Source organism: Nothoprocta perdicaria, unplaced genomic scaffold, assembly GCF_003342845.1.
Source record: "Nothoprocta perdicaria isolate Ctin4 unplaced genomic scaffold, notPer1 scaffold_15, whole genome shotgun sequence".
In the NCBI taxonomy this organism is placed as follows: Eukaryota; Metazoa; Chordata; class Aves; order Tinamiformes; family Tinamidae; genus Nothoprocta; species Nothoprocta perdicaria.
In genome coordinates this window covers 3,719,880-3,747,212 of record NW_020454649.1, presented here as the reverse complement: position 1 = coordinate 3,747,212, position 27,333 = coordinate 3,719,880, and the positions used below count along the sequence as shown (strand labels likewise).

Sequence of the window (27,333 nt, the reverse complement as noted above, 5' to 3'; positions counted from 1 at the left end):
CAGATTTTCATGGCCAAATTCCAAAGGTCATGCGGAGTTAGGCAAGGTTATGCAGCAGTTACTCTTATTTAAGTAAGTAGAAAGGTTCAGCTGTTTGTGGCCACGAAAAAATGCCAAGTGTGTGTGAGACTGTAGGTGTGTATGAGTGTGTGTGTGTGAGCTTGCGTGTATGTGCCCATGTGCCGTGGCTCATTTTGGCACCTCTAAGCAGCTGACTACTAGTTCTTTTGCCCACACTAGCTGTAAAAATGTCAAGGAAAAGGCTTTATAGCTTCTGTTAATAGCAGTTTTCCTCATTGTTTGATGACCAGTAAGGTTGTCATGGAATAACTGTTCAAACTTTCTAATTATATAAAGAAATATTTTGCTTTATAACAGTAGTGATGAGCGAGCAAGTGGTCAAAAAGCCCTGCTTATCCTGGAGGCTTGGGACCAAGGACGATGCTAGGCCCTCATTTTCGTCTCTGCTTCACCTCTTATCCTGGGACTGCCTAGTTCACCCGTTTCTAAAACAGGCCCCACAAGTCGCTCGCACAGGCTCATCTTTGAGCAGCTGTTTCACGTGGCTGTCCTTTGCGTTTAGAAGGAGAGGATTTATTTGAAGCTGTCAGTTGTATGCTGTCCATATCTTGAGGCTTGTTTTGTCATTGTGGTTCTGAGCGAGAAGGTGCCTGGTGGCAGGACACAGCTACGTGGTTCTCCAAGGAACTGCTGTCAGTGCCTGACCTGGGTAGCAAACCTGTGCTGTGGGACTCAGAGCAGCCTCCAAATGGGAACGGGATGTCCTCAGGGGGTCACAGTTCAGCATTTCCTTTGTATATGACATTTTCTTTTCTTGCTGCTAAGTAGAGCCACCTCTGTAGTCTTCATAAACCATAGAATAACCTTGCCTGGTACCAGAATATATTCATATGCCTGTTGGGGAAGGGAGCAGTTCCAGACCTCCTAAAAGAAATACTTTCTTTCCAGGCATTTGCCTGAAACCTGCTAATAATTGGTGACAGTTTCTTGCATCAATTAAATTGTGTATGATGTGGGTAACTTCTCTTAAAGCAGTATTTTATTTTATCAAGACATCACTTCCTGAATGGCCTACAAAATGTTAATTGATGCCCAAAATCTGCAGTTCACAGGATGATGCTGGTCTAAATTAAGGAGCTCTTGGTAATTTTATAGTCCTCTGAAGTAATTTATTAGTGTTCCTTGAGTTCAGCATGAATTAATTATATGAGCAAATTGGCAGGGTAAAAAGGCTGCTCCTGATTCAGTGGCATCAGAACTGTGTGCTGGGAAGCATGGGAGAGGAGCTGTGATGTCCTTAGGGGTGAGTTTTGGTCCGTGGTGGTGACGCCACCCCCACATGTCCTTCCTGGCCCCACACGGAGCTTCGTGGCCGAGGTGGGGGACGAGCCCCTTGCCAGGGATGGCAAAAGGCCATCAGTGAGTGGCCATGGGTACCCAGAGGGACCCCATGGCCCAGAGATTGTCCCCTCTGCGATCCCCCCACTGGTGTCACTGGCATCGCGAGACGCTGAAGACAAAGCACGATGCTTAACCAACTTGTTTAGTTTGTTGTGAGCAGCTGGACCATGTAGCTGCTTTTAATACAGTAAAAGAAAGTGACAGTCAAAATGTTTTGACCTTTATTCCCCCAGGATAGTAACACGTTGAACCATTGCCATTGCTTCTGTGAATTCTTAGCGGGATTGCAGTGTCCTTCCTTGGAAAGAGGAGAAGCTTGTGGTGCAAATATGCTGTAGACCAGCAGTGCTGGCAGCGAGCAGCGGGTGGTACAAAATCCTGGGGTAGCACCGTAACAGCCAGGGGGTTCCCTGTCCACACATGGCTAGACCACTGCTAGATACTACCACTGTGAGAGAAGAGTTGAGTTGGCCAAGTCTACTTGCCACTCTTCACATTGATTTTAATTTTTCTAAGCATTATTGGCAAGCCTTGCAGTTCATATCCAAGAAAATAGTTTTGCTCCAGTTTAGGTCTTTCTACAGTCATATATGACAAGTATTTGCTGAAATTGTAGATGTTGTTATGCTGATGTTGTAAAGAATGCCCAGAGTCAAGCATTTATGTAAAAAGCCTTTAGATTAAAAGACTGGTTTCTCTGGGATGAAGTGTAACAGTCTAATATGTGTAAGTAATAGTCTTCCTCCTTTATTTTTGGAAAGCAAAGTAGATGATAAACTAAAATTCAGGTAGCTCAGTAGAAATACATTCTTAGCAAACCTGGGAGGGGAATATGGATGCGCTTATATCAAGAAATAGGGTAGCTTCACTTATGCTGCGGCTCTGGCTAAGTACTTTCATCCTTCTTTTCACTAGAAATGAGGCATTTGTGCCCACAGCCTGGAGAGCTTTATTCAAGAGCTGATGGTTGGCAGCTGGAAAGCTTCAATGGGATGGATGTGCTTAAACTTGGATGGGTGCTATTTTTCTGCCCTGCAGCATAGATTGTTTTACAGGCTGGAGAAAAGCCCTTGCAGGAAGGAATCATTCTGTGAAGGTTAGGCAAACAAGGCCGAAAATCATACCATTTTGTGGGGTGGGAGAATCCTGCATAGGAATTAATATTTGCTGCAACTTAGGGAAAGGAAGAGGAGTCGTTAACTTTGGGGGTACAGAGCAGGACCAGAGCCAAGGACCCGGTGTTTGTCTCATGGCTATTGGGAGCTCTTGTATTTCACAGCAGAAACCCAAAGAGCCAAGTTGTTGCTGTCTCTCCTTGAAAGAAAGGTCCCCACCAAGACCTGCTAATGTTCCCTTGCTGCCCCGCTGGAAGCGGCAAGAAAGTGGTTCTTTCTCCTGTGGGATATTTCATCTGTCCGTTGGCCGTCTCCTCTTTACGCCTACTGTGCCATGTCCTAGTTCACCTACTTACTCATTTTCTCCAGTGATAAATGTTCCTTTAACCCACGCACTACTAAATAAATACGTGCTCATTTAGCCTTGTACGACGTCTACTCTAGCATCACTGTTAATGTGGTATTAGTCAAACGTGTGTTCATCTGTGTCAAACAGCCCTGGACATGAGTCTACTCACACTGCAAGCTAATAAGCATTGGTGGAGTTATGCTCTATTACAAAATCCCCTGCTTTTCCAAGAACACAGAGTTCTATTACTCTTTCTGGTTACATGCAAACCATTGTAGCTATCATTCTGAATTCATCTATTTGTTCCAGGAAGAAAAAAAAAACGAATTAACCAAAGCGTTTCTGGGGCTTGGTTCTCTTATGCCTGCATTGTTAGAAACCCTAACGGGGGTCAAAAATCAAAATCTTGCTTAAGGTACCAATATAAGAACTCAAATACAGTTTGTAGGTACTCTGAATTTATAGTAGCATTTCTCTAGTACATATTTGGGTTACTGTCATTTCAAATTCTGTATAAAGATTCTCCAAAGAGCTGTTTCTACTACTTTTTAAATTGCACTCCTGCTCATTTGCACTTGAGAACCTTTTCCTTCTGTAAACCCAGGATCTTAGTTTTGGCCTTGGCTTTTATAGATGAAAGCTGGAAACATGAAAATGCAGATGTTCTTACAGTGCAGTTGCAAGGATCCATGTTGTAGGGAAAGTGCGATTTGTATAGAAGGACTTAACATATTGGGAAGGATTGATGAAATCTTGCCCATTATTATCCCTACACATATATACTGTAGTTGTAATACTTGTCTCTGATTTTAATATTTAGGCATACAAGACATTTTCTGGAGAATTTCTCATGCAGTCCACTTTCACCGGCTCCTCTTTCATCCAGTTCTTCCTCTTTCATCCAGTTTCTTAAGAAATATCATATAGGAAGGAAGAATCTTAGGCGGTCTTAGGCGGGTAAGAGCCACGGGTCATCTTCTCTTTGCAGCACCACTGCATGTCTCTCTTCATTAGGCCTGGCAAGCAAGAGAGCTCCAACAGCTGTTGGCCACCTGGCTGCCCCTTTGCTTGCCTGGATGCCCTGGAAATCCGCATATTCATGGGACTGCTTCTGCAATGGTTGCTCAGGTCTTTAGGTAGTCCTGGTGCACTGTCATCCTTGCTGCGCTATGGGCTGTAACTGTGGCCCAACAAGCTGAAATGTATCTCCTCTCAGGTGCAGGCTGTCCAGGGTAGGTGTTAGGTCCTAGCAATGGCCAGGCAACTTGCTCTTTTAGAGCAGGTTTCAAGTCTTCCATGTGCAAAGCTGCCCTTTTCCACACATCCCTCCTAGCCCCCCACGCATGGCTCCCAATGCCCTGCTTTGCTGCACGCTCCCGAAACGCCCCATCCGTGTCCTGAACCCGTGGGGCTGGTGTCCAAGCCGCTAGACACAGACCAGGATAGAAGTTCTGCCCAGGGCAAACCCAGGGGTAACGGAGGTGCTGAAAGCACAGATTTTATGCACTGTAGTGCAATGCAGCGTGGCAACACTGATGTCTGTCTTAGTAGACATCACTCTCCCCCTTTGGGGTAAGCGGATCACCCACAATCTTGCTTTCTGTTTATTTTCCTGCTTTATTTTGCCTTTCTTGCGGAAACATTCTTCATAGGGCGTGTTACTGTAGCTGAGGAGACAGGGTCTTCTCCTGTGCACGCCTAGCTTGTGGGGCTGCTCCTGTGGGTGCCCGGCCACCCAGCGCCTTGCAGCAGCGCTGGCCTGGGGCCTCTCCATCCGTGTCCATCAGGACCAACATTTCCACCCTGCCCAAGGGGAGACTGTTCCTGAAAACTGCCAGGTATCTTGAGGGACTCACTGCACCTGTCCTTGTTTTAGGTGTCCTCTGTAAGGCAGAAAATCAGCATTACTGGTCATTTCCAGTATGCAGGTGTAAACTTGCACCGCTTCTCTGTAACACCTCACAGGAGAGTTAAGCAGGGTGGATTTAACATACCAGCCTTCATGCTGGACAGAAAGAGGCTGCTGGCATAGAGTGAAAGGAGAAGAGGGGGTACAGCAGTGAAAGAAACGCTCTGATCACATTCTTGTTTTATGAATTGGGTGCAGCTCAAATTTGACTATTATGTTCAGACTCCTAAGATGTTATTTTTGTTGATTTTTTTTTTTTTTGTTCACATTGAGTTTAGACTAGTAGCTAAACACTTTATGCTCTGTTTTATCCACCTTTCCTTCTGTTCTCCTCTAATGGCAGATTCAGAGCTATCACCTTGATGCCATCATGATGCATCTTAAAAACCGTGCTATTAGCTTGGAAGTAAATCCCAAGAAGCACCAACAAGGTCAAAACAGAACCAAAGATTATTGATGTGATCACAATAGCTCCTCAGTAAATGTGTTGCAGGGGGCAGGTTAAATGAAATTTGGCAGGAGGACCCCCTTGACAGTCCTCAGAATTCATTATGGACAAACATCAGCCCACTTATTTAAGGAGCTGGGAAGTAATTCTTTGCATGGTCATAGTGGAACTGTGCTTTCCTCAGGATGGTTCTTGAAGAAGAACATCCTTCAGAGGATGAATCTCAGGTTTCTGACATCCACAGAGCCAGCAAGTTATCATGTTCCCCAAAATGTAGTTTCAGTTGCCTCACCATTTTCTTTGAGAAAGCATAGGGTATTGATTTAAATTACTTTTAAGTAAATAAGAAAGCCAGGAGAGTAGAGACACTTAGTTAATGCAAAGATATGAGTGGAAAATAACCCATTAAAGCATGAATCATATTTTGAGATCTCTGTATATTGTATTCTCTTCAGACTTCCAAAGCAAAAGGTACACGGCAACATTTATTCCAGTACATTTTTAAGCACATGCAACACTGGTCTCGTATTTGTACATTAATTTCTAAGGCTGTCCAGGAACCTTTACATTAGAAGATTACAAGAGCTCACACACACGTGCATGTATTTCTTCTAGCATTAGTCCTGAGGAAAACTTAGCTTTTACTTCAAAAATCAAGCTTCAGTTCTGCATGTAAATCTGAGAAATAGTCTACCAGCTACACTGAACTAGTTCCTAAGCTAAACACCTTGCACTCATCTGCAGTCGCGATCTGAAATAGCTGCTGCTCATCAGACTGTTTGATTGCAATCGTTCCAAACAGGGCAAGATTTGCAGCAGTAGAGACAAAAATCCGCCTTCTCATACAAGCATGCCTGATGCAGATGAAAGCTCGTGGGGATGGCAACATTTAAAACGTGAAATCAATAAAACACAATCACATACAAACTGGAAAACACATTACAGCTCTTTAAAGATCTCTCATTCATTATCTGATTTGTATAATTACACAGCCAGCCCTGCTTTCTGGCTTAAATACTCAGGCCAACTGGCAATAGTAAAAAGTTTGCTAAAACGACCTCTCGTAGAAAGAATGCCTAATGTTTAAAATAAAGATATATCTTCAAAGATCTTGTATTGCTCTGTGACTTAAGTCCATCAACTTCCACTAGATGTCAGCAATAGAAAACAAGTTCATTATATGAATACAACATTTTGGTTTATCACTGTCATCTTCTCTCTGGAATACAGTCTGCGTCACCTGACAATAACTGAGTACATGCTTATGTTGGTAAATTAACAAAAAATAACAGTCTCATCTAATTTCTCCCTTAAATAACTTGAATAAATCATTTCCAATCGGTTTCACAATGCACAAAGTGTTTCTAAATAATACATAAATCATTTGAGTGTTTGTAACCATTTTTGCTAATGCAAAATGATACGGACTACTCACTTCAAAAAACAGCACTACAAACGCTGTGTCAGGTACTGTAACAATACCTGGAAGATAAAGCTTTTTGTGTTCAATACAGTATAGTTGTATCCAGATTGAAAATTTTAAGGCACATTTTCTTTTAACCACCTGTGCTGCAGTATTGTTACAGTCGAGCTCTTCTGGTTGTCCCAGGACAGCCCCTCTACTTTCATGGTTTTGTACAGAAACAATAAAGGACCATGAGATGCAAGAAAAACACAGAGAAACACGAACAAGACACAACACGACGTATCAATACAACGTAAGCTACGACAGCAATGAGCAAATCTTCCAATTTGCCTGAAGAAGAGCATTGCCAATGGCAAAGCATCCTTTGTTTTGCACTGTAAAGACCTGACAGACTTAGCTAGGCAGGTGTCAATCACTGGCTTACCAAAACACCTGAACAAAAATGAAGACTCATTTCTGTCATATCTGCCCTATTAAAACAAAGCTGCCAAGTAACTATTACTGGGGGAAAAAAAAAGACAAATAAAAGGTAATGACAAAAAACATGAGCTAAAACATCTAAGGAAGAGAATAATAGTTAAGGAATATATGAAACCAAATGGCAACAGTTCCAGGCATTTATTCCAGTATCTTAAAAAATAAAAATAATTTTAAAAATTTATTCATTTCATCACTTCATTGTAAGATAGAAAATTTTTAGATTAAGCCAAAGAAGATGTGAAATGTTTCCTTTTTCTCTTTTTCTCTCCGTTTTAAGCCTCTTTTATTCACAGTACAAATACACCTTGCCGGTACAGTGTTAATCACAAAATGCACAGGTTCTGAGGAGGAGTGCTGGTTTCTTCTCGCTGTAAAGCTGCTCTTTCCTACCAAAACCCCAACCCTTCCCTCCCCACCAACTTCTCAGTGCCTCACTGAATTGCAGAATAAATCCACAATTGGGTGCTTTATATAATCAGTACTAGGAAGCTGAGAGCATGCATTCCCTCCCAAACACTCAGCCAAGAAAACGTGATGATTATTTGAAATTCACCTCAGGACAAACAGAAATAGATTTTCTACATGTTGGCTTTTTTTCTTTTTCTTTTCAGATTTTACATATTAATCCAAAATTCAGTAAAAAACTAATGTTCAAAAAAAAAAAAACTTTAAAAAAAAAAAAAAAAAAAAAAAAAAAAAAAAAAAAAGAATTAAAAGCAAGTATTTTTCTTGGTAATAAACTGACTGTTTTGCCTTAGGTTTATGTTTTGTTAAAGCATTTTATGCTCTTTCATACATTTGATTTGGCAACTTTTTTTTTTTTTTTTAATAAAAATTCAGACAGTCGTCTTTGTTTGCAATCAGAACCACAATCTTAGTGCAATATTATATTTATTTCTTACAGTAATTTTGGTTGCCATACAAGAGTATTAAGGATTGGGGAAAAGTGCAAGTTACAGGAGCTTGATTTTTTAATCAGTTGAAATAAGAGGAATTAAAGCACAAAAATTACAGCAACATAGATAACGTGAACACAAGTTGTTACACAAACTATAGCGAGAAACATATTAATATCTAGAAAAAAAAAGAAAAAATGTAATGGAAAAATTATCAATATTTGTGGCTCATACACATAATCATTGCCAGATCAACTGGGTAATGCTTTTTAAGAACTAAGAAGAAAATCACTATTTTTATTAACTTAAGTACCACAAATAATTAACTTTTGTGATATGTAAATTCTGTAAATCAACAGTCACATCTAGTCATTTTTTAATATATGAATCGAACTTAAAATGTTCTCAGACACCCAGGGAAAGGAGTCTGTGCAGTTATACACAATTTACATCTTGTAAGATTTTGGTATTGTATACACAAATATTACAGAAACTAGGCATGTAAATGCAATTTATTTAAATTACAGTATATAAACAAAAATTGATCCTAAAACCCAGAATATCATAATGTATTTCATAGATCTCTAAAAACTTGTTTTTCACTATCATACTAGCATGAAATTATAATAAAGTCTTCTCTCCTCCCCCTCCCAACATTTCCAGACTGATGAAAATACTCGGAGGCAAGGTTGTGTCTGTTACTATTGCTTTCTGTAGCAAAATCATCAAACGGAGCTAGAGACCAATTCATCTTGGCAGAGGTGTATTTTATTCGTAAAAGTAGGTCCTTTCAGGTCTCCTTTTATTTACTTTTTAAGACATCATGTAAAAATAAACTATTTCATTAGCTCTTTAACGTTTTAAATCTCTTTACTACTAATTGTATAAGTACCTATTCTTCAGTACCTGAAAAGATACATGAGCAAGAAACACACCTGTTCAAGAAAGGGATTTCCATCGACTGCAATTTACTGTGTATGTCAGCACTCGTTAAACGCAACAACAAAGTTGTGATTAAAAAGCAGCTTAAAAGTCAACTTCTACATTCTCTTTTACTATCGTATTTTCTAAAGTATTTTCTGGCACATATTATAGAGGTAATATCAACCGTACCCAAAGAAATAAACCAACCAACCAAAGGGAAAAAAAAAAAAAAAAAGAGAAAAAAAGAAAAGAAAAAAGAGAGCATGGCATTAGTGGTTTATTTACTGAATTCTGTCGTATCACCAAATGGAAGACAACGATGGCTAAAATACCATTTTTACACTTCTTGAAGTATCATCTGATGGCCTCAAGTTGCCTGTATTGACTATCTGAATGAGACTGCCATTTTCTACAACACCTATGGAAAAACTCAGTACTCTTGAAAGTAGAATGCCTTAGTACTTGGGTTTTATTACAAGGTTCCTTGGAACTTTCAAGTACAAATAGAGTGCAGTAACAGATGGTAAGTCAAAAGATTTGTTGTTCCATAAAGGGGGCAGGAGGCTAAATACATTGCTTTTTATGAGTATATCCAATGCGTTGGTAACTATAACCACTTTTGAAGAAATATTCATCCTCCTTTGTAGAAGTTCTAGCAAAGATAGAAAATATAACACAGCTCTGCTGGTTCAGATGCATCCAAATGAGGTTGATTTTTTTAAAAAGGTCAAGACTTCATAATTATTCCACAGAAATAGTATTAAACCACAAAAGTTTTTGTTGTTTTTAACTTTCTAGCACTGAAGTGGCACAAAGGCTGCCCAGTAGACCAGCCACTTATTTTCTTAAAATATTGTGCTTATAAACTATCTGTACAACTATTTAAACTTGCAGTAAAGAAAGATATTTAAAATGCTAAACTTTATATGTACTCAGACTAGGGCTGTTGCAGACCTAATTAGACACTTGTTTGTGAGCAAAAATAATCACAATAAAAAAATTAGAGATAGGCTGGACCATATCAAGGACCATAGCAAGGAAAGAAAGTCCAGGTGCCTTGCAAAGTGTGAGGGCACCTGAAGGTATGGTAGGTAGGCAGGCAGGCAGCCCGGCCATCCCGCACCACTCGCCCACCTGCAACGTGTGAAGAGCATGTTCGCAAAGACCTACAAAACTCACGGATATTAAGAGGTGCTAATTACAAGGGGAGGTCGAACATGCAGAGAGAGACTTGTTAACTTAAAAAAAAAAAAAAAAAAACGCCCACCTGCAACGTGTGAAGAGCATGTTCGCAAAGACCTACAAAACTCACGGATATTAAGAGGTGCTAATTACAAGGGGAGGTCGAACATGCAGAGAGAGACTTGTTAACTTAAAAAAAAAAAAAAAAAAAAGAAAGAGAGCAAAAGAAAAATAAAAAAAAAGGCAGATTGGAGAAATGTGTGTGTTTCGCCCGCGGAGCGCCGCGTGGCCGGTGCGCAGGCCGGGCCTGCTGCCCACGCCAAGAAATCATGGGAGCCGGGGTGAAGCTGCCGCCTCCGTGGCGCGGACGCGGCCTGCTCACCTTGCCCAGGAGCCAGGGCTCGCTGAAACACGACACAAATGAGAAACGGGACACGCATCCAATTCCCCTGGCCCTCGGCACCTCGCATTCCCAGACGCTGCAGGCCTCTCTGTCCCTCCGCTTCCGCATCCGCTTCTTCTACCTTTCTCCTTTTTTAACAAGCTGAAATGTTTCCCTTTTTTACTAGCAGGCCAAAACGCCTCTCCCACTGAAAACACTGGCAACCTTCCCACTGACTTCAATGGGAACATTCAGCTTGTTTTTTATTTTCTCTTGACCTGATGTTCAAAATGGCTAAGCACTCATGACTCACTGAATTAAACGGCCCCTCTTGGGGCTCCGCATGTTTGAGTCCCTGCCTATGAAGTCTAAAAGATGCGCCTGCACTTAAGCCCAAATCGTTTCTGGCTTGTCGAGCTCACGGTGCGCCTTAGCAGTAGTTCAGCTGGTTGAAAACTGGGGGTCTCAGGTTCAAGCTAGCTTCATTTTGTTGTACCTCTAAGGGAGCGCTCCGTCTCGGTGCGTACGCACCGTCTGCACCGTCTTACAGGTCAAGCCAATGGAGCGTGTGCTGAACTTGTTCTGCCACCTTGGAAGAGCACTAAATGTAACTGCAGAAATAAATAAATACCAAGTAAAACAGAGCAAGGTTACCTTTGAACTAATTCCAGCAGAACAACCAGCTTCACTGCTAATAAATTAGCTAAACTCGTTAAAAACACTAATGTCAGCTTTTGCACCTGCCTTAAAATTGTGCATCTAACCCTAGCAGAAATGGCTTAAAAAGGCATTGAAGCATGTGTCTCTCCTCCTAAAATGAATTTAAGGTTTGGGAAGAAAACCTGCTAGGAGACTGAGTGAATGTCAAGGAGTGAATATAGTGCTTTTAAATTAAAAAAGTGAAATGCTTTTGATTAAAAAAAAAAAAAAAGTAATGGCTCCAGCAGAATGACACTATCAATAGATGGTAGTATGTTTGAAGTTAACAATTTTCTCTCTCTCTCTCTCTCTTTCTCTCTCTCATATCTCCCCACGAGTTTGAAATAGAATAGCCCCGCTCACGTGACATGTTTGTTTGTGTTTGGGCATGTCGCATACAGTCTGCGTTACCTGAGTACCAGGAATTCGGCATCCCCCCCTCCCGCCCCCAATTTGGCTGGCACTCGCAGACAGACAAGGCAATTGGGGTAGTTCAGTACCAGCCCATCTCTAGTTATCAACAGAAGTTTATGAGGCAAAGTAGCTATTCTTATCTGTCCAGCAGCTGTTTCAAAGCTCTTTCTATGTTCATTCTGTGCCCAACTCTAGTCACTCCAAGGTCTATCAGATCTTCCTTTTGTAGATTTGGTAAATGAGTGCCATCTATTTCATTGTCCATAAATGTTTCTTTGTGTTCACCTAAGTTTAGACTTTCCAACCAATCTGCCACATCTGGTTTAGTCCACAGGTGGACAGGCTTAGTTGTAAAAGGCTTATTTGAGATTGGCTGTTGTAATATTGAGGGAGAAGGAGACCTGCTGCGCCCTGTGGTCAAGCCAAATAAGTCCCCAGAGGGGGGCTGGCTGGGTAGGCTAAATACATCAGACAGAGTTGGAGAAGGAGATGAGGCTGAAGCAGAAGCAGTGAGAGGAGCAGGCATGATGTCTTTATTAATCTCTGTAGGCGAAACCACAGGGCTGGGAGCATGCCTTGCTCCTGCGGTCCTACTGTCATAGTCTGGGGACCTGCTCTGCAGAGTGATCGGCTGGCTGGCTCCAGGGCGGACAGTGAACGTGATTGTTGTACTTCGGGTACCTGAGACAGTGCTCATGACTTCTGTGCTCCTGCAATCGCAAACAGACGAGAGCCGTTAGAGACATCCGCATGCACCCGCACTGACAGGTCCTCCTGGTCAAGAGGTGGCACACAGGGCTTTTGGGGGTGACACTGCCACTGTTTTCTCCCCCCGCCCCACCATATGAGCAGCATCAGGTTAGAACTGCTCAGAAGTCATCACATCTCTCCCATAAAACAGCCATCAATGGTAAGCCATGGTTAAAAACAAAGCCTTTGCTTACGAGCAGGACACCTTCCAGAGCACATTTGGGCTACTGTGAGTTAGCTCAGAGCTCCGTGAGAACCGCAGGGTATAAAAAGCCTGGAGGGCCTCTGTGTTGCCAGGGAAGCACCAACAGGAGCTGATCTCCCTCTCGCTGAATGGAGGGGTGGGAGCCTTCCTTTCAGCCTTGGCCTATCCGTTCTACACGCTGCAAGATAATGTAGCTAATAATACTCCAGTTATGGAAAACATTTGAAGCATGTTATTAACTCGCATTTCGGATACTTAGGCATGCACTTCTTTGTGCATTTTAGGCTGTTCATTCACAGAATATGCTCCAGAGCTCCTCCTATTTCCTTTTCTGTTCAGCAAGCCTGCTCAGGCTTTAAAAATGAAACACTCCTCCTGACCAGGGTTTATAAAAGGACTCTTGTGTGTCATCTACACAGAAATTATACTGTGCTAGTTTCACTACAAAAGTTAGGAGACAAAATTTTTGTTACTGTGCATGCCCAGAAGTGCTGTAGCTGCCATGAAGCCACTGGCGTCTCTCTTGCCTAAAGGGAACAGAGTAATAGTTAAAACGTAAATTAACAAGAGGGTACTGCCCGTCAGCTGGCCTAACCTGCTCCCCATGATCATCCATGGCCAAAAGCACAAATGCAGGCAGCCAACCCCAGGCGGTGCTAATGAACCCCCCCCCATCTCTCTCTCATAGCCACTTTCCTGAAGCTACAGCTTCTCTCCAAAGCCCTGGTGGTGCGGAACCGGAGGCCTCCCTCAGCGTGTCCTTGGTTTGCTGCTGGTCACGCTGGATCCTACTCCTACCTGCTCCATGCCCCGTGCCTGGGGCTTTGGCATATAATGGCAGGTGGAGGAATGGAGAAGCTACAAGTCCAGGCACCAGCAAACCCCAGGCACTGCCGCACTGAGATTCAGAGCACGCTCGTACCACACTGAGCATCTTTCAAAGAACTCCAATACTCTGTCATTAGGAGAGCACCGAGAATAACTCTCTGGAGAATATACATGCTACTTACTCACACAAACAGCCCTATCGACTTCTCACAAATTGTTCCATATATTACAATGGGAACAGGGGGATCCTTCTGAGGGTTGAAATACCAGCACTTCACTTAAAACGCAGTAGGAGCAATACTTTTAGCACTTACGACCTTGTAATTCTATAAAGAAATGAAACACTTGGCAAGGTTTTGAGAGCTTCCTGTGATTTGTTTGGAGCTTAATGGCTCCCATTGTCTTCCAGGAAGGGGAGTTAAACATTTTTAAAAATAAGTCTGTGGCAAGGAACTATTAAATTCTACTAACCATGGGGAGCAAGTTATTTCTACCTACTTTAACTTAGCCTAAGGAGTCTCACATACCTTAATAAGGCATGATATCATTTTAAATCCACAGAAAAGCAAAGTGCTTTGAAGGAGCTCTCAATGATTGCAAGAAGGGCAGGAAGATTCCTATATAAATGTGGGTCTCTCCATATCTCCTTATTTGCAGCGAACCTTTATTTACCTTTCCTGTATTGCAAGTATCAGCAATTACAGCTTTGTATTCCTGTCAACCGTGGCACTATCACCTGGATGATGACAACTAGTTCTCTGCTGTACTGGATGCTGGCAGATCACTTCTGTACTTGACCGACAGCCCTGGGTTCATGCCCACCTCCAGCTTGGTAACTTTGGTGCTTCTTCCTTGAACAGCTCCTCTTGCAGACTACCTGTTCCCCCCTGCCCCGGAAACCGCAGTCACTCCGGTGACTCTGAACAAACTGTACGGATCACCAACACAACGTCCCCAGAGGAGGCTGCGTGCTGTGCGTCCCTCGGGCTGCCTTATCCGACCTCGCCAGCCCACAGGCAGTGGCTCCAGGTGAGTAGGGCAATGCAGGCAACCCTGCACTTGGCTCTGCCTCTCAGCCTGCATCACAGCAATAGCTTCCTGTGGCGACAGGCAACATGGAAAGATCTGTGGGCATCTGGCATGTTTTAAGCCAGGGGTTTTTGCAGGGCCATGCACTGCAAAAAAATAGAACTCTGAAATTAGGATAAGAAAAATACTTGCTTTGGTTGATGAACGAGGTTGCAAAACCAGCTCTGTTTACAGACACATCAGTACTCAAGCTATTGTAAATATTAGCGTTTTTATGGTGCCCTCCTTTCAGAAAACTCAGAGCATTTAGCCATCAGTAACAGCCACAATCCCGCAGCGACCCAGCTCTGAGGGAGTCCTCCCGGTGTCTGCGCCCGCGGGAACACGGACACGGCCGGAGCACGGACGTGTCCCCACCGCCTGCCGCAGCAGGGCTGCTTAGCCCTGGCTTGAAGCCACTAGCTGGACGGCGAGGGCCAGTGTCACCTGCACGGCTGTGCTGCTCGGGTGTGCCCAGAGCCCCCGGCACCGCGTGCCAGCCGGCGCCGGCGCTGCTCCGCAGGCCTTGGCGAGGCGAACACGGCCCTCCTCAAGGGCACGGGCGTCTGCCAAAAGCCGCAGCAGCACTGCCGCCCTTCCAGCCCAAAGCCCAAGGCTAACTTACCCTTCCTTGTTTCTTCCTTCTCTCTTTTTCACTTGCCGTATCAACTCCTCTGCTACACAGCCTACTGTACTGTAATTTACGGAAAAATAGACACCTTTGTGTAACTCCTATCCGTCCTAATTATAATTTATGATCTCTACAATGCAATCTGTGGTGCAGATCCATCCCTGACACCGGGAGCTGTCTAGGATTTCACGGTTGATCAGCATCCTGTTCAGCAAGAGGAAGTACCTGCCAGCTGGAGAGTAGACGCGTTCCTGTTACGCTGTGGGCTTTTCAAAATTTTAATAAGAGCCATTTCTCATGCCTTACTTGATCACCTGTTATACTCAACATATTAAATCCAAGTTAAGCCTGCCTAAACCTAAATTTCCCTTTTAACTGTATAAAAAGGTAAAGAGTATGATAATAATTTTAAATATAATTTGTCTTACTAGAATCAGCATATGTTAGTAATTTATAAACAGTCACTGCTGTAAGGCAGGACTGATTACCATGTCTATTATGTTGCCTCATATTAAAATTGCCAGATGTAATTCCTATGTCACAACAATGGCCTCTCCAGCGTTTACATTTTAAATTAGATTTGCAGGATCAAAATCTCCTGTTAACTTCATAGCCCAAGCAGCTCAGTGAAAGAAGGCTCCCTGTAAGTGCCAGAGCTCCTATGAGCCTCCTGCGTAAAGCTCACAAAACCTTTTACTCTTCTCATGAGAGCTGTTCTGTCCTGTCATTTGCCAAGATGTGCTGTCTCTGGCAAAGCTCTGCTGCTGTCTTAGAGGAAAAAGAACTAAAGAAAAGACTTTCATTTCACAGCACAGTGCAATGAAATATGCACAGAGCTATGGTGCGATATTAGTTTTTTATAGATTTCTGGAAATATACAGAACCAAAATTTTGTCTTTATTACCGATTTGCATTACATTTTTGGGTGTCAAAGAAAATTTTACAGTATGTAAGGGAGGCAGACTGCAAATTGTCTGCTTTGGGGTGGGGAAGAGCGAAAACAAGGGTTGATATGATGACTGGCAGGATACAGCACTTCTTGTAACGGAGATATTTTAGCATGAGGAATTGAGAAATGGTTAGTGCTGGTTGCAACACTGTGTCAGCTGGAGCAAAGAGAGAGGAAGGTGGAAACACCAGGGCAGGCTGGAAGCAGAAAAGGAAAAACTCAGAGTCTAAAACTGGGAGGGATTCAGTGGCTACAACAACATCAGGGCCTGATTATCTAGAGGGCTGGTTTGCCTTTGCTTTTAACTTCACGGGATTACATAAAACTGCACATTGTGCCCGCTTCCAGAAGCCCTGCAGAATTCGGGCTCACTTCCTCAGTGCCCCTGTTTATAAAAGCATTTGCTGAATACTTCTCTGATAAAAGTGGCTTTCATTTCAGCATGCTATTTCTGTTTTTTTAGAATGGCTACCATTTCTGGATTAAGGCGAGCTAATCCACATAGCACTTGGTAACAAAGTCAGCACGGAAACCATTGAAATGCAGTAACAATGAGTGAGCATAAAGAAAGCAGCATGTACGACACAGAATAAGCTATGCTTTATGGTTGTCACTTACTTCGTAGCACTTCAGCATGACCCTCTTCTGACAACAGCAGTCATGAGAGCAAATAAAAATGACAAAATGGAATGACTGAAACGTGGCAGAAATTACGCAGGAAGCAAGCAAACCTGTGAAACTGGCTGGCAAACAGTTAGCGAGATGAAATGAATCTAATGGGTGCAGCGGGCGACTGGGAGAGCCAAATCCCACGGGAGAGGTGTTGTGCACGCTGTACCGGGCTGCGGGGCATCCTGACAACCGCGCGGCCGTCACCACGCAGCCCTGGCTGCCGGCTCAGACCAGCCTTACCTGCTTGGCGCTGCGCACCCCGCACGCCTCCCGGGACACTCCCGGGACACACGGCAGCTCACAGTGCCCCGTTTATACGGGGCGTTCGCCACAGAGCTGCACGAGCTCCGCGTAGGCCGCGGCACCCGCGCAGCCATGGCACCCGCGCGGCCTCCCTCGCCAAGCAGCAGCTCCCTGCAGAGCCATCCGTGGCCGCCTCCTGCTTCCCTCCGCAGCGCCACGGAAAACGCGGGGAGCGAGTTTATAGCACTGCTGTATTTATAAACACAGTGGCCGATACCATCACTGCACGTCCCATGCCATCCGCCCTGCTCGCTGACAACAGGGAGCCACCTTCCCAACAACTGCTCTTCTGGGTTTTGTTGTTTCATTGTGTGTTCCCCCTTCCCCTTTTAGCTCTGACCAGGGCATATCCAAATTCAGAAATGGAAATCATGACCGGAATTCAGCGGCAGAGTTAGCCCTTGGGTCCCCAAGCAGCCGGTACCTCTCCCACAGGGAAGCCTGGGCAGAAAGCAGGGGGTGACAGTGACACTTACCTACTGTGGCCCCTCATTTAACACCCGGGAGAAACTAGCTACAGATTCTGCAGTCAACATGGCTTAATTAAAGGATGGCCAATATCAGGAGCACAATTAACCTATAGCAATTAAAAGGCTGTGGTCTGGTACTTCCTGATCAAATGCTTTAATGTGGCTTTTTCTGTATAAATTATGCATGTTTGTCCTTTTGCTTTTTCCTCTCTTCCCTTCCCCTGCCATCCGCCTCTCTCCATTCCCCCAGCTGGTCACTGCTGCTGAGAAGCAGATGGTTTCTAGCCAAATGTTTCCATGCTCTGCTTGAAAAATCTTTAAATTCAGTGTTTCCATAAGAACAATGGAAAATTAAAAATAAATTGTATAGAGTTCTTTCTAAAACAACATACGGAGAAAAAAAGCAGATCTAGGTCTTTTCTAACACAGTAATTGAGAGAGAATTGCAGCTCGGTACTACAGAACAAGCTCTTCACAGTCCTCACTTATCACAAACGTACAAAAGAGATATTTCATGGTTTTCTGTAGCGAGCCATTATGCAACTATCTACAATTTAATTCACCTCCAGGCTACCTCAACAGTGCAACTGCTGTGGTTGAACTACAATTGCATGACTACTAGCTGTGCAAAAATATCTTCCAGAGATATTTAGAAACGCTATCTGAGCTCTACCTTTCCCAGTGAACAAATATGTATTTTTAATTTTATCAGGCTGTTCTGAATGCTGTGAACGTAGCCCAAGCGAGCCTGCGAACAGCGCTGCTATTTATAACACTTTCCATTACCTCTCCTTGGCTGAAGGATATGAACAGGCCTACTCATTTTTTATCCTCTTCCCTTGAGCAGAGCCAACAAGTTGTTCTCTAATTCAGCAGAGATCTGCATCCCGCAAGCGCAACTCCCGGCCCTCTCTCAAATGCCTCCTCAAGGAAGAGGGGGCCACAAGTTCCTTGCTCCATTGACTTTGCTTTTAGTGTTAGAAGCTTTCTCTGCTATATGTGGGATTAGTCTTGTTTCCATGAGAAACTGCTTTTCTCCAAAAAAGGGATTTAACGGTTCTTACATTTTTTTCCCCAGCCTTTATACCTGTTTTAAGTTTCTTTTTGCAAAAAAAATGCATCTCCATTTGCTTCTCCTCTCATAAATGCAGCACACTTACATATTTACAGTATCTTGTGGTTACTTGCCGCACAGTGATTTCCTAATAAAATAGGGATGAGAAGGATCTCTACTGTAACCTAGAAATAACAGCTTAAGATACAAATAATAGGCAATACTGTGCATAAAACATGAGAGGTAACAGTCACACAGCTGAATAAGAAGAACAAGGTTAAGTAAAACTAACATTCTTAAAGACATAAGAAATAGCACGGAATGAACCTGTGAGATTCACCTGTAGGAAAAGTCAATCAACAAAGCTTATTGTATGAGAACTGAGGATTTTACCATTGCCCAAGGTAAAGAAATTATCTCTCTACCTAACCCTGAAGCTTTAAGTCACTGCGCTGTGTGACCAACCTCAATGAGCTGCATCATTTGCAATTTATAGATCCACTGTCCCCATAAAATCAAACTTTCTTCTTCATGTGTGTTTTCCAAAGGGTTATTCAATCCTTTGGCAGAATAATCCTGAGAAAATATATATTTTTATATTGCTATATTTTAAAAACTGAAAAAAACAGTTCTATGTTTTGGCAAAAAGTGCATTTCTGTGGAGCAGGCTATAGCAAACAATTTATAACAGTGCAGTGAAAGACCCTAACTTTCTGCCATCTATAAGGCTAAACCATTCTATGTTGCAAAAAGAAATTCCTTAGAAATTCCTCCTAAAATTCATAAAGCCAACACAATCTTTTTTTTTTTTTTTCTTTTTTTAACAAGTGCATATTTCAAGATATTATATCCATATGCACATCGACATGGCTACCCAATTACTTGTACCTTTACCTACTGGGCTCTGAATATTTCACCACTGCCAGTTACTTTGCTTTTTCCAAGTGTAGCTTTTCCTTTTCGAGCAAGAGCCCCTGTTTTTCACACAGGACCACACGGCTGCTCCTCTGTAGCTGGACGTGGCGGCTCTCTGCAATCCTATCACTTTCTGGAAAAACCTTTCATAAAAACCTAGCATGTGGTTTGGAAATTACAAGGATGTGTTGTACCAAATTATCAGCCGTGGGACTGTTGCTAGAAATTAACCAGAGTCTTCAACCTATTAGCCTATTCACTAACTAAACACGTACAATACAAAGCAAAACCCGAAAACTCATAATACTAAGGGGCAGAGATGATGCATTAGTATTTCTGTAATAATACGAACAGTGCAATGTGATTTCTGCAAAAGATTAGCCGATAATCACTGATAAGTAGCTTTGTAACTCATAAATCACCCCAGATTATCTGATAGCTCCATCAACTAAATAATATCATGCACTGAATGGAAAGCAAGACTTAACAAAATTATTTCTTTTTTAAGCTGTTTGTAGCCAAAAAAAAAAAAAAAAAAAAAAAAAACCAAGAAGGAAAAATATACTAGAGGAAAAAACCATCTCCTACTTAAACATAAATCTAAGAAATTCACATCAAAACAAGTGAATAGTTTGTGGAAATTGTCCTCAAAGCTGGAAAAGACTGAGAGCTGCTGCCCACAGAAGGGCAGCCATTCTTGACTCAATTCCATCAAAAATAGGAAGAAAAGAAAAGAAAGGAAAAAGGGTGCTGCAGACTACAGACATGCTGGTGACCTCGGAAATTCTTCCCCTCAGTGAAACTATTTGTCACTGACTATTCATTAAGCAAAACATGTACAATAAAAGGTACATTCTTCTTTAACCTAAGAAATATTTATAGGGGAAACGAGGGGACTAAATCAACTTTTTTATCGGTAAATGATGCTGCTAATCGCAGTTACCTTGTACTGAGACTTGCAGTCTTAGTTCCAGTAGGTGACTCCAACGCTTCCCCTGGCTTTGAGGATTTCTCTCTGTTCATCTGCTGCAGTATCGAGTTCAACTCACTAATGACATTAGCCTTTGGGCCTGAGAGAATTGGGCTTTTCACCTCCGTCACATCACCCCATAGCTTCGATGTCCTTTGGGGAACAACCTTAGCCATGTTGGGCTGGGCACTGATCGGAGGTGGGGGTGGAGCGGGGGGAGGAATAACAAAGCTGTCTACAGTTTCCTCAATCAGCGCATCCTTGTAAAGTGCATTGCTTTTGTTGATTATGGGCTTCATTTTTGGCTTAGGAGGTACTGGGGGTTTGTCCACCAGAAATGTTTGCCCATCTGCATAGACTGTGCAAGTATCCAAGTTCTCGCCACCTTCCGAGGACAAGGTAGAGATGCTGGACACCGTTGAGATAGTGCTGGTTGTCTCTAAGTGATGGTCACTACTGCTCCGACTGTCCACCTCCTCAATCCCAGAGTCAGTGACGGTATCAAAGCTTTCGGGGGGTGGCAGGAAGGAGGCAGGCAAACAGTTTGAAAGACCCGCTTGCTTTTTGCTGTCCAAGGAGTTGGGTGCCTGGCTGGGGGCGAATGGCGCGGGCGCGGGCGTTCCGTTCTTCCTCTGCTTCATCAGGTCTGTCAGGGCAGATCCGGGAGCCAAGCGGTCGTCGGGGATATCGAAACTGTTGGCGAACTCCAAGGGGGGCGGCAGTGGCTCGGTGAACATGAAGTCCTCATCGATGTCGACGGACGCCAGGGGCGGGGGCGGGATGCGGAAGGGCAGGATGACGGGGTCGTCCACGGAGCCCGCCGCCACGATGGTTTTGCAGGGGGATGCTGGTGGCTCCGGCGGCGCAGAGGGCACGCTCAGCTCGCCCTCCGCATCCGCACTGCCTTCCGGTCGCTCTGGCGGGGAGTTCTCAGCGTTGGGCTCCGTTTCCACCCTCTTCTCCTCTTCATCCTCTGGTGTGTCGTCCGACTTCGCCGTGTCCACAGTATGGACCATCAACAAACCAGCCGACTTGTGCTGTGAAGTGTCCACTATGTTGATCAACATGTTCTTCTTCTCCTCAGCCTTCTTTTCTTTCCCTGCCTCCGCTTCATACTTGTTCTCTGTCTCCTGCCTTCTCAAGGGACCCCGCGTGTTCTGCCTAGTGACGGCAGCAGTAACAGGGAACGTCGTCTCCATGTTGGGTCGCAGCTTCGTGTCGATGTAAAGTGGCTTGTTAAGGTCTGCTTTGCCAGCTTCTCCCTTGCCTGGAATTTGCTGTGTTTGTTCTTTCATGGCTCGGTCCCTGGCAGAGAGAGCGAGGGCTAGCGGTGAGTTTGGGTCTAAGAGCTTTCCCGTGACCGGGTGCACATAGTTATCTGAGCTGGAGGCATTTGCGGGCTTAGCTGCCACCGTGCTGTTTTCAGTGCCTTTGGGTTTGGGTGAAGCGTTTAATGTCCTTGGATCACTTTGACTGCTGGGTTCACTACTATTAAAAAGACTCTCAGGCTCTCTGGGTGCGGGGACCGGAGATGGCGACATAAGCTGTCGGAAACCCTCTTCGCTGCTAAACATTCCTTCATCAGTGAACTTGGACTGCCTCATACGTGGCGTCGGGGGAGTCAGCCCAACATCCTCGTCTCCTAGGTCCGTTGAGAGGAAGGCCGGGGAATTGCGCCTCGCTTCCAGCCGCTTCTCACGGTCCCTCACTGCTCCAGCGATGGCTGCTGCGAAGGGGCTGCTGACGCCTAAGTTGTCATCGGGTCTGAGCTGCCCCGGCTGCTCCGAAGACTGAGGGTCGATCTCCATGCTGCTCCCTTGGCTGCTCTTCCCGCTGCTGCTGGTAGACGGTTCTTTGACGATGATGGTGGGAATTGGAATAGAGCAGGTCTTCTCCGGGCTGTCCTCCACGTTGGACTGCTTCACCAGCATCCCCTTCCGCCGCGCCGGCTTGGCCGGCACGTAAACCGCCTTGCTGGCGATCTTCCCCACTTCTGAGTAGGGGTTTTCTGGCATCTGACCTCTCTTGCTCCTGAAATTTGCCTGAGATGTGGCAGCCCTGCTGTACAAGTCCTCCGAATCCAGCGAGTAACGGTCCAGCTCTCGTCGGTAGTAGATCCCTTTGTCCCGCATCATCGTTCCCACATTTTCAGGCCTAACCAAAGAGATTTTCGAAGCTGAGTTCTGATTAAAGGCAGGTTTGATTGTTCCATAGCTCCTCGATGTGGGGGACTTGGGAGAGTTGTAGAGAGACGGAGAAGGAGGTGGTGGTGACGGGGGTAAGGACTGTGGTGGTGGCGGGATGTCTTCAGAGGTGTCAGGCATCGAAAGACTTCTGGTAAATTTTAACATAGGAGGAGCCAAAAACTGCCGCTCTTCCTCCGTTATTCCTAAAAATCAGAAAGCACATTTAAAATACCCTCGTCCCCTGTGTTCCCTCCTATTGTATTATTTCTGTATATAACCTAAATTGCTACAATATGTTTCAGATGGCATGAAGCATATGTGAAATTATGAAAGAGCTCTTTTGGCTGATTCTTATCATAAACAATTTTTTTTCTCATTGAACTTCCAGAGACCCAGTTGCCAGAATTTCAAAGAATGCTCCAGAATTTTAATTAAACTGATCACTAACATGTAGGCAAATGTTTTGGTTTTATGTATCATCAAGGTAGCTGTAGAGAAGGGCATTTGCTTTGATAATGATCAAGCAGGGAAGACATTCCGTGCAGAAGAATAGCTCCTGACTGGCTCTAGCACTCTCTAAATGCATAAAATAATGCAACTTAGAAACAAAACACATTTTTAAGATGTGCTTGAAGCTTAGCAAAGGGACTTGGAAAGTTCTGTTGGGGAAAAAAATGATACTGTTTTATTTAAGAAATTGGTATTGTGTTATTGCAAGTATGGCTTTTAACATAAATAAAAATAAGCGGGTACTTTAGATGACCAATTTTACATCAGCATAATGTGTTCCTAATTTGATAAATATCACTGCTAAAGAAGATTACTACCAAGAGGAAAACAAGCCCCAAGCTTGATTGTGTATTTTTTCCCCCTCCCTCCTGTGTAAAATCATCTTTTGTAAAATCATCTTTTTCCACTTGAAATGGAACAAAAAGCTGATTTTTAATCCTTTTTCATCGGGAAGGATTTCTTTGCAAAACACATAGCATTACAACACTTTTGCCTCAATAATAAGGGAGGGGGAAAAAAAAAAGAGAGCAACATTTTGCCCTAGGCAATGCCCTATAATCAACTTGAGCCCATCTATTCTCTCTCTTTTCACTGGCTTTCCTTATTAAAGGAAACTTTCTAAAGAAACAAATTATCATTCCATAATATTTGCCCAATACTTGTCATCAAATCAAAATGTGGCATTACAGTATCTTAAACACGTATTTTGTCTGTGTGTGGACGGTAAAGAAAAATGAGGAAATCACTCACTGAGGTAAAGATGTTGGAGACACAAGCGTTAAGAAAGCAGCAGAGTTACTATGATTACATAATTAATGCACAAGCAGACTAGGCATGAGAAGCATTTTACCTATAGATTTTTGTCTTCTCATTGTACCCCGAGGTATACCCAGAAAAGGACCTTGAGGACTCCCTGGTACCGTGGGCGTCATCACAGCAATACCCTGTCTCTCATACATGGACTACAAAAAAACAAACAAAAAACCCCACAAGCATTAGAGCATGCAAGTCTCGCTCTCACACACAAGTAACTCTTCTGTTATATTTACTACCCCTCTTCCTTAGTTCGAATTCTTATGGAAAATGACAAATCTGGTATCTTTTTGGGGAGGAGGTGAGGAGAAAAGGAAGGCTGGGCTTTATTTATACATTAATAAAATGATGAGAGTGGAGTTAGCTGAAGTTATCTCCCAGGCAATATGTTAAATTTCTAGCAGGTTTCGTGCGCTGTGAGGACAAGCGAGCGTGAGCAGTTACGTTTGGTTCCACTCCCTTCCCAGCACGCCTCTCCACGCAGCACAGCGCACGTACTGAGGTTGGCCAAGGCGGCCGCTCTCCTCACTCTGCGGGACGGACGCGCTCGTGCTCCTTTGCACAGAGCCAAGGAGTCTGGAGCAAGGTAGCACACGAAGGAAGGCAGCACCGCAGCGAGGAATGGAGCAGAGTGCCCCGAATCGCCCGGCACCAGACCATCCTTCTGCCTTCTAGGCAATCAAAAGAATTTCTCACATCTAGAACAGCCTTGGTTGACATTGAAAGCCCCCTTCCATGCCACGCTTGTAGCAGGACTGGGGCTTTTTGAGACAAGCGGGCGATAGAAAAGCAAAATCTAGACTGCAGGAAAAACAAGTACCTTTCCATAAGTTTGGCAGAAGCAAATTCTGCAATTGAGGAATCCAATTTTCAGAGTTTGGGCTTTTACATTTTTAAAACATGCTGCAGTATTAATGTCAGCTTTCCCTTAAAAATCACCATGCATTATTTAATCAAGGTATTTGATATGCCATTAGGAATAATAAAAAACCTGAAGCAGGAGAAGCCTTCACATTAGGGGACTCCATGTGGCTGCGTGAACTGAACTAGCGTACCTTGATTTTCAGGAAAGTATTTTTACTTGGGGATAGAGTTGAAGGACACTGACACCTCCAAGCACAGATCTTACTGGTGCTTGGGCTATAGGCAAAACAAGCTCACATCTGTCCGAGTAACTCTGAGGCAGTAATGTGGCAGATGTGACAGTCTCAGGATAAATATAAGGAAATAGTGAGAAAAGGTACAGAGAGGAACCTTCACGGTCTCACCAGGTACGCATAATCTTCTGTTAAAAAAATTATTGTAAGTACTGATAGACCACATCCTTAATTTATACAGAAAAAAAAGCAGAATAAGTGCATAAGTGTTTTTAAATTAATTTCTCTTGTATGCCCACCATATTGGCAAAGTGCAATCAAATCAGAGTTTCCAAAGCAGAAGTAGCATTTCATAGCTCCCACTCACATTCATATCTGTAGCTGAGGGAAAACATCTACTAGAAGGCCGCTGTTTAATAGTTGCCACTCTTGAGTCCATGGTTGCATTGTCTGCAATTCTTGATGGCTTGGAAACTGGTACTATTTCATCCACCTTATCTGTAATATAAAAGCATTCAGTAAAATAAGTATCGTTTGTCCAGAAACTGAAAATCTAAGTATTGCAAGGTCAAAGGAAGAGATTTACTTTTCAAAAAAATGCAAAGAAAAAGGTTTTTTTGGCATTTTAACAAGGCAACGCTTGAGCATCAAAAGTCGTGCAAGCCGAGCACTTTTTATTGCTGCTACATAACATGCATGCTTTAGTTTTAAGCCTGCATGCATTTAATGTTTACTTAGTGTGACTCGAAAAACAATCCTCTTCTTCAAACCTTCAAAATGTGAAGGGAGAATATCTATATAGAAATGGAAAGAAGACCTTTAGAAATAATGAATCCGTACAGCACTGTTTCAAATAGAGATAAGCAGACTGTACTTAGTCATCAGAATTTCAGTGATATTTTGGACAATAACAAGTACTCCAGAAGTGCTCTTTTATGCCTATTCTTCTCAAGAAACTACTTTTTAATCTCTTCATGTTCTCAGATTGTTAAATTAGCGCTACTGGTAATTGCATCACTTATTAACTGAAACTTTTATCAGTACCTTTTAATTTAGGAAGGGCACAATCTGGGATACACCTAAATTTATTTAATTGTGGTCATAAACAGACTGAACAGGCAAAGTCCAAATGCGAACGAGAATGTCAACACTTGGATTTGGGATTCAGGTCTAGCATATAACATGATGATAAAATACAGGGAGAAATTTAGTCAAGATCTTCCAAGGTTTAGAGTGTTTGTTTTAGCCCCATCACCAAATTTGATCGCAAACAAGATTAATCAGTATTTAATACAGCACATTACTCAGACAGAGGGCCCCAAAGCGACCTCAGCAAACAAGTCATTATAGCCTGACAGCTTCTTTATCGCCACTCTCCTATTAGCAAGAAACTAAGGCACGGAGAAGTTAAATGAGCAGCCTAAGCCAAGAGAGTAATTCCGTTTCTGAACCTGCACTGGAATCCGACTTGCATTGCACCCCACAGGTTTCCCTACTACCCCTTTCACCGTGTGTGCTTTCCCAAGCAAGCACAGACTGAAGACTGGCGCCGTATCAACGATTCTGCGGGTGGCAATCATGTTAATTTAGTGCCTTTTTCTCTTGAAGTTTCATCAAAGTAAGGACTCTTTGAACAGCCTCTAGGTCCCTCCGAGAGTACGCACCGCTCGGAGTGACTCCTGCGCCTGGCTCCTTCCTCCCGCAACCCGGCTCGGAGCCACCGCTACTGCTCAGCAATTACCTCTCTCCCAAATGTTTGTCTGCTTCAGCAGAAAACTGGAACTACTTCATTAGGTTACTACAGACTTAAGAAAACAGGTCTCCAGTGGTGTCTAAAGATATGTTACTATGCAAAGTATGGGATTTGGGGATTTCGGCTTTACCTCTCAACAGGAAAGCAGCACACTCGGGGCCCTGGATATGGTATGGATGGGAATAAGGCAGGAGGAAGAAAAGCTTTTGATCTCTCTAAGCAGGAGATCTGGCTGAGGAAGAGCGATTTATTTATTTATTTATTTAAAATGGGAGCAGGTGGAGAGGGAAGAACTCTTAGGCTTGTGGTTAGGAAGCAGGTTGTCCTGGCTGCAGATATTTAAGTGTCACAGAGGTCAGGAGAGGGAAAGGGAGCAGAATCCGTAAGCTGAACACTGTCCAAAGCAGCCTCACAAGAGCAGTATTGCTGTTTCTTTTCAATGGAAGTTAGCATTCAGTGTTTTCATTGGTCTACTTTATTTTTTGTGTGTTTTAAATCATCCAGTGGAAGGAG

The 27,333-nt window shown here is 43.5% G+C and overlaps 1 protein-coding gene across 1 annotated transcript in view; it reads right to left on the bottom strand.

The window, feature by feature from the left end:
* Positions 1–10,812: 10,812 nt before the first annotated feature.
* The window catches only part of SHANK2 (SH3 and multiple ankyrin repeat domains 2), a 254,127-nt gene continuing 237,606 nt past the window's right edge, over positions 10,813–27,333 (bottom strand). The window contains exons 21-25 of the mRNA XM_026034675.1: positions 25,802–25,861; positions 25,435–25,565; positions 24,008–24,119; positions 20,435–22,850; positions 10,813–12,356 (exon numbers count right to left, since the gene is read on the bottom strand). Coding sequence (XP_025890460.1) covers positions 11,783–12,356; positions 20,435–22,850; positions 24,008–24,119; positions 25,435–25,565; positions 25,802–25,861 — 3,293 coding nt within the window. The 3' untranslated portion in view covers positions 10,813–11,782. The remainder of the gene's footprint in view (positions 12,357–20,434; positions 22,851–24,007; positions 24,120–25,434; positions 25,566–25,801; positions 25,862–27,333) is intronic.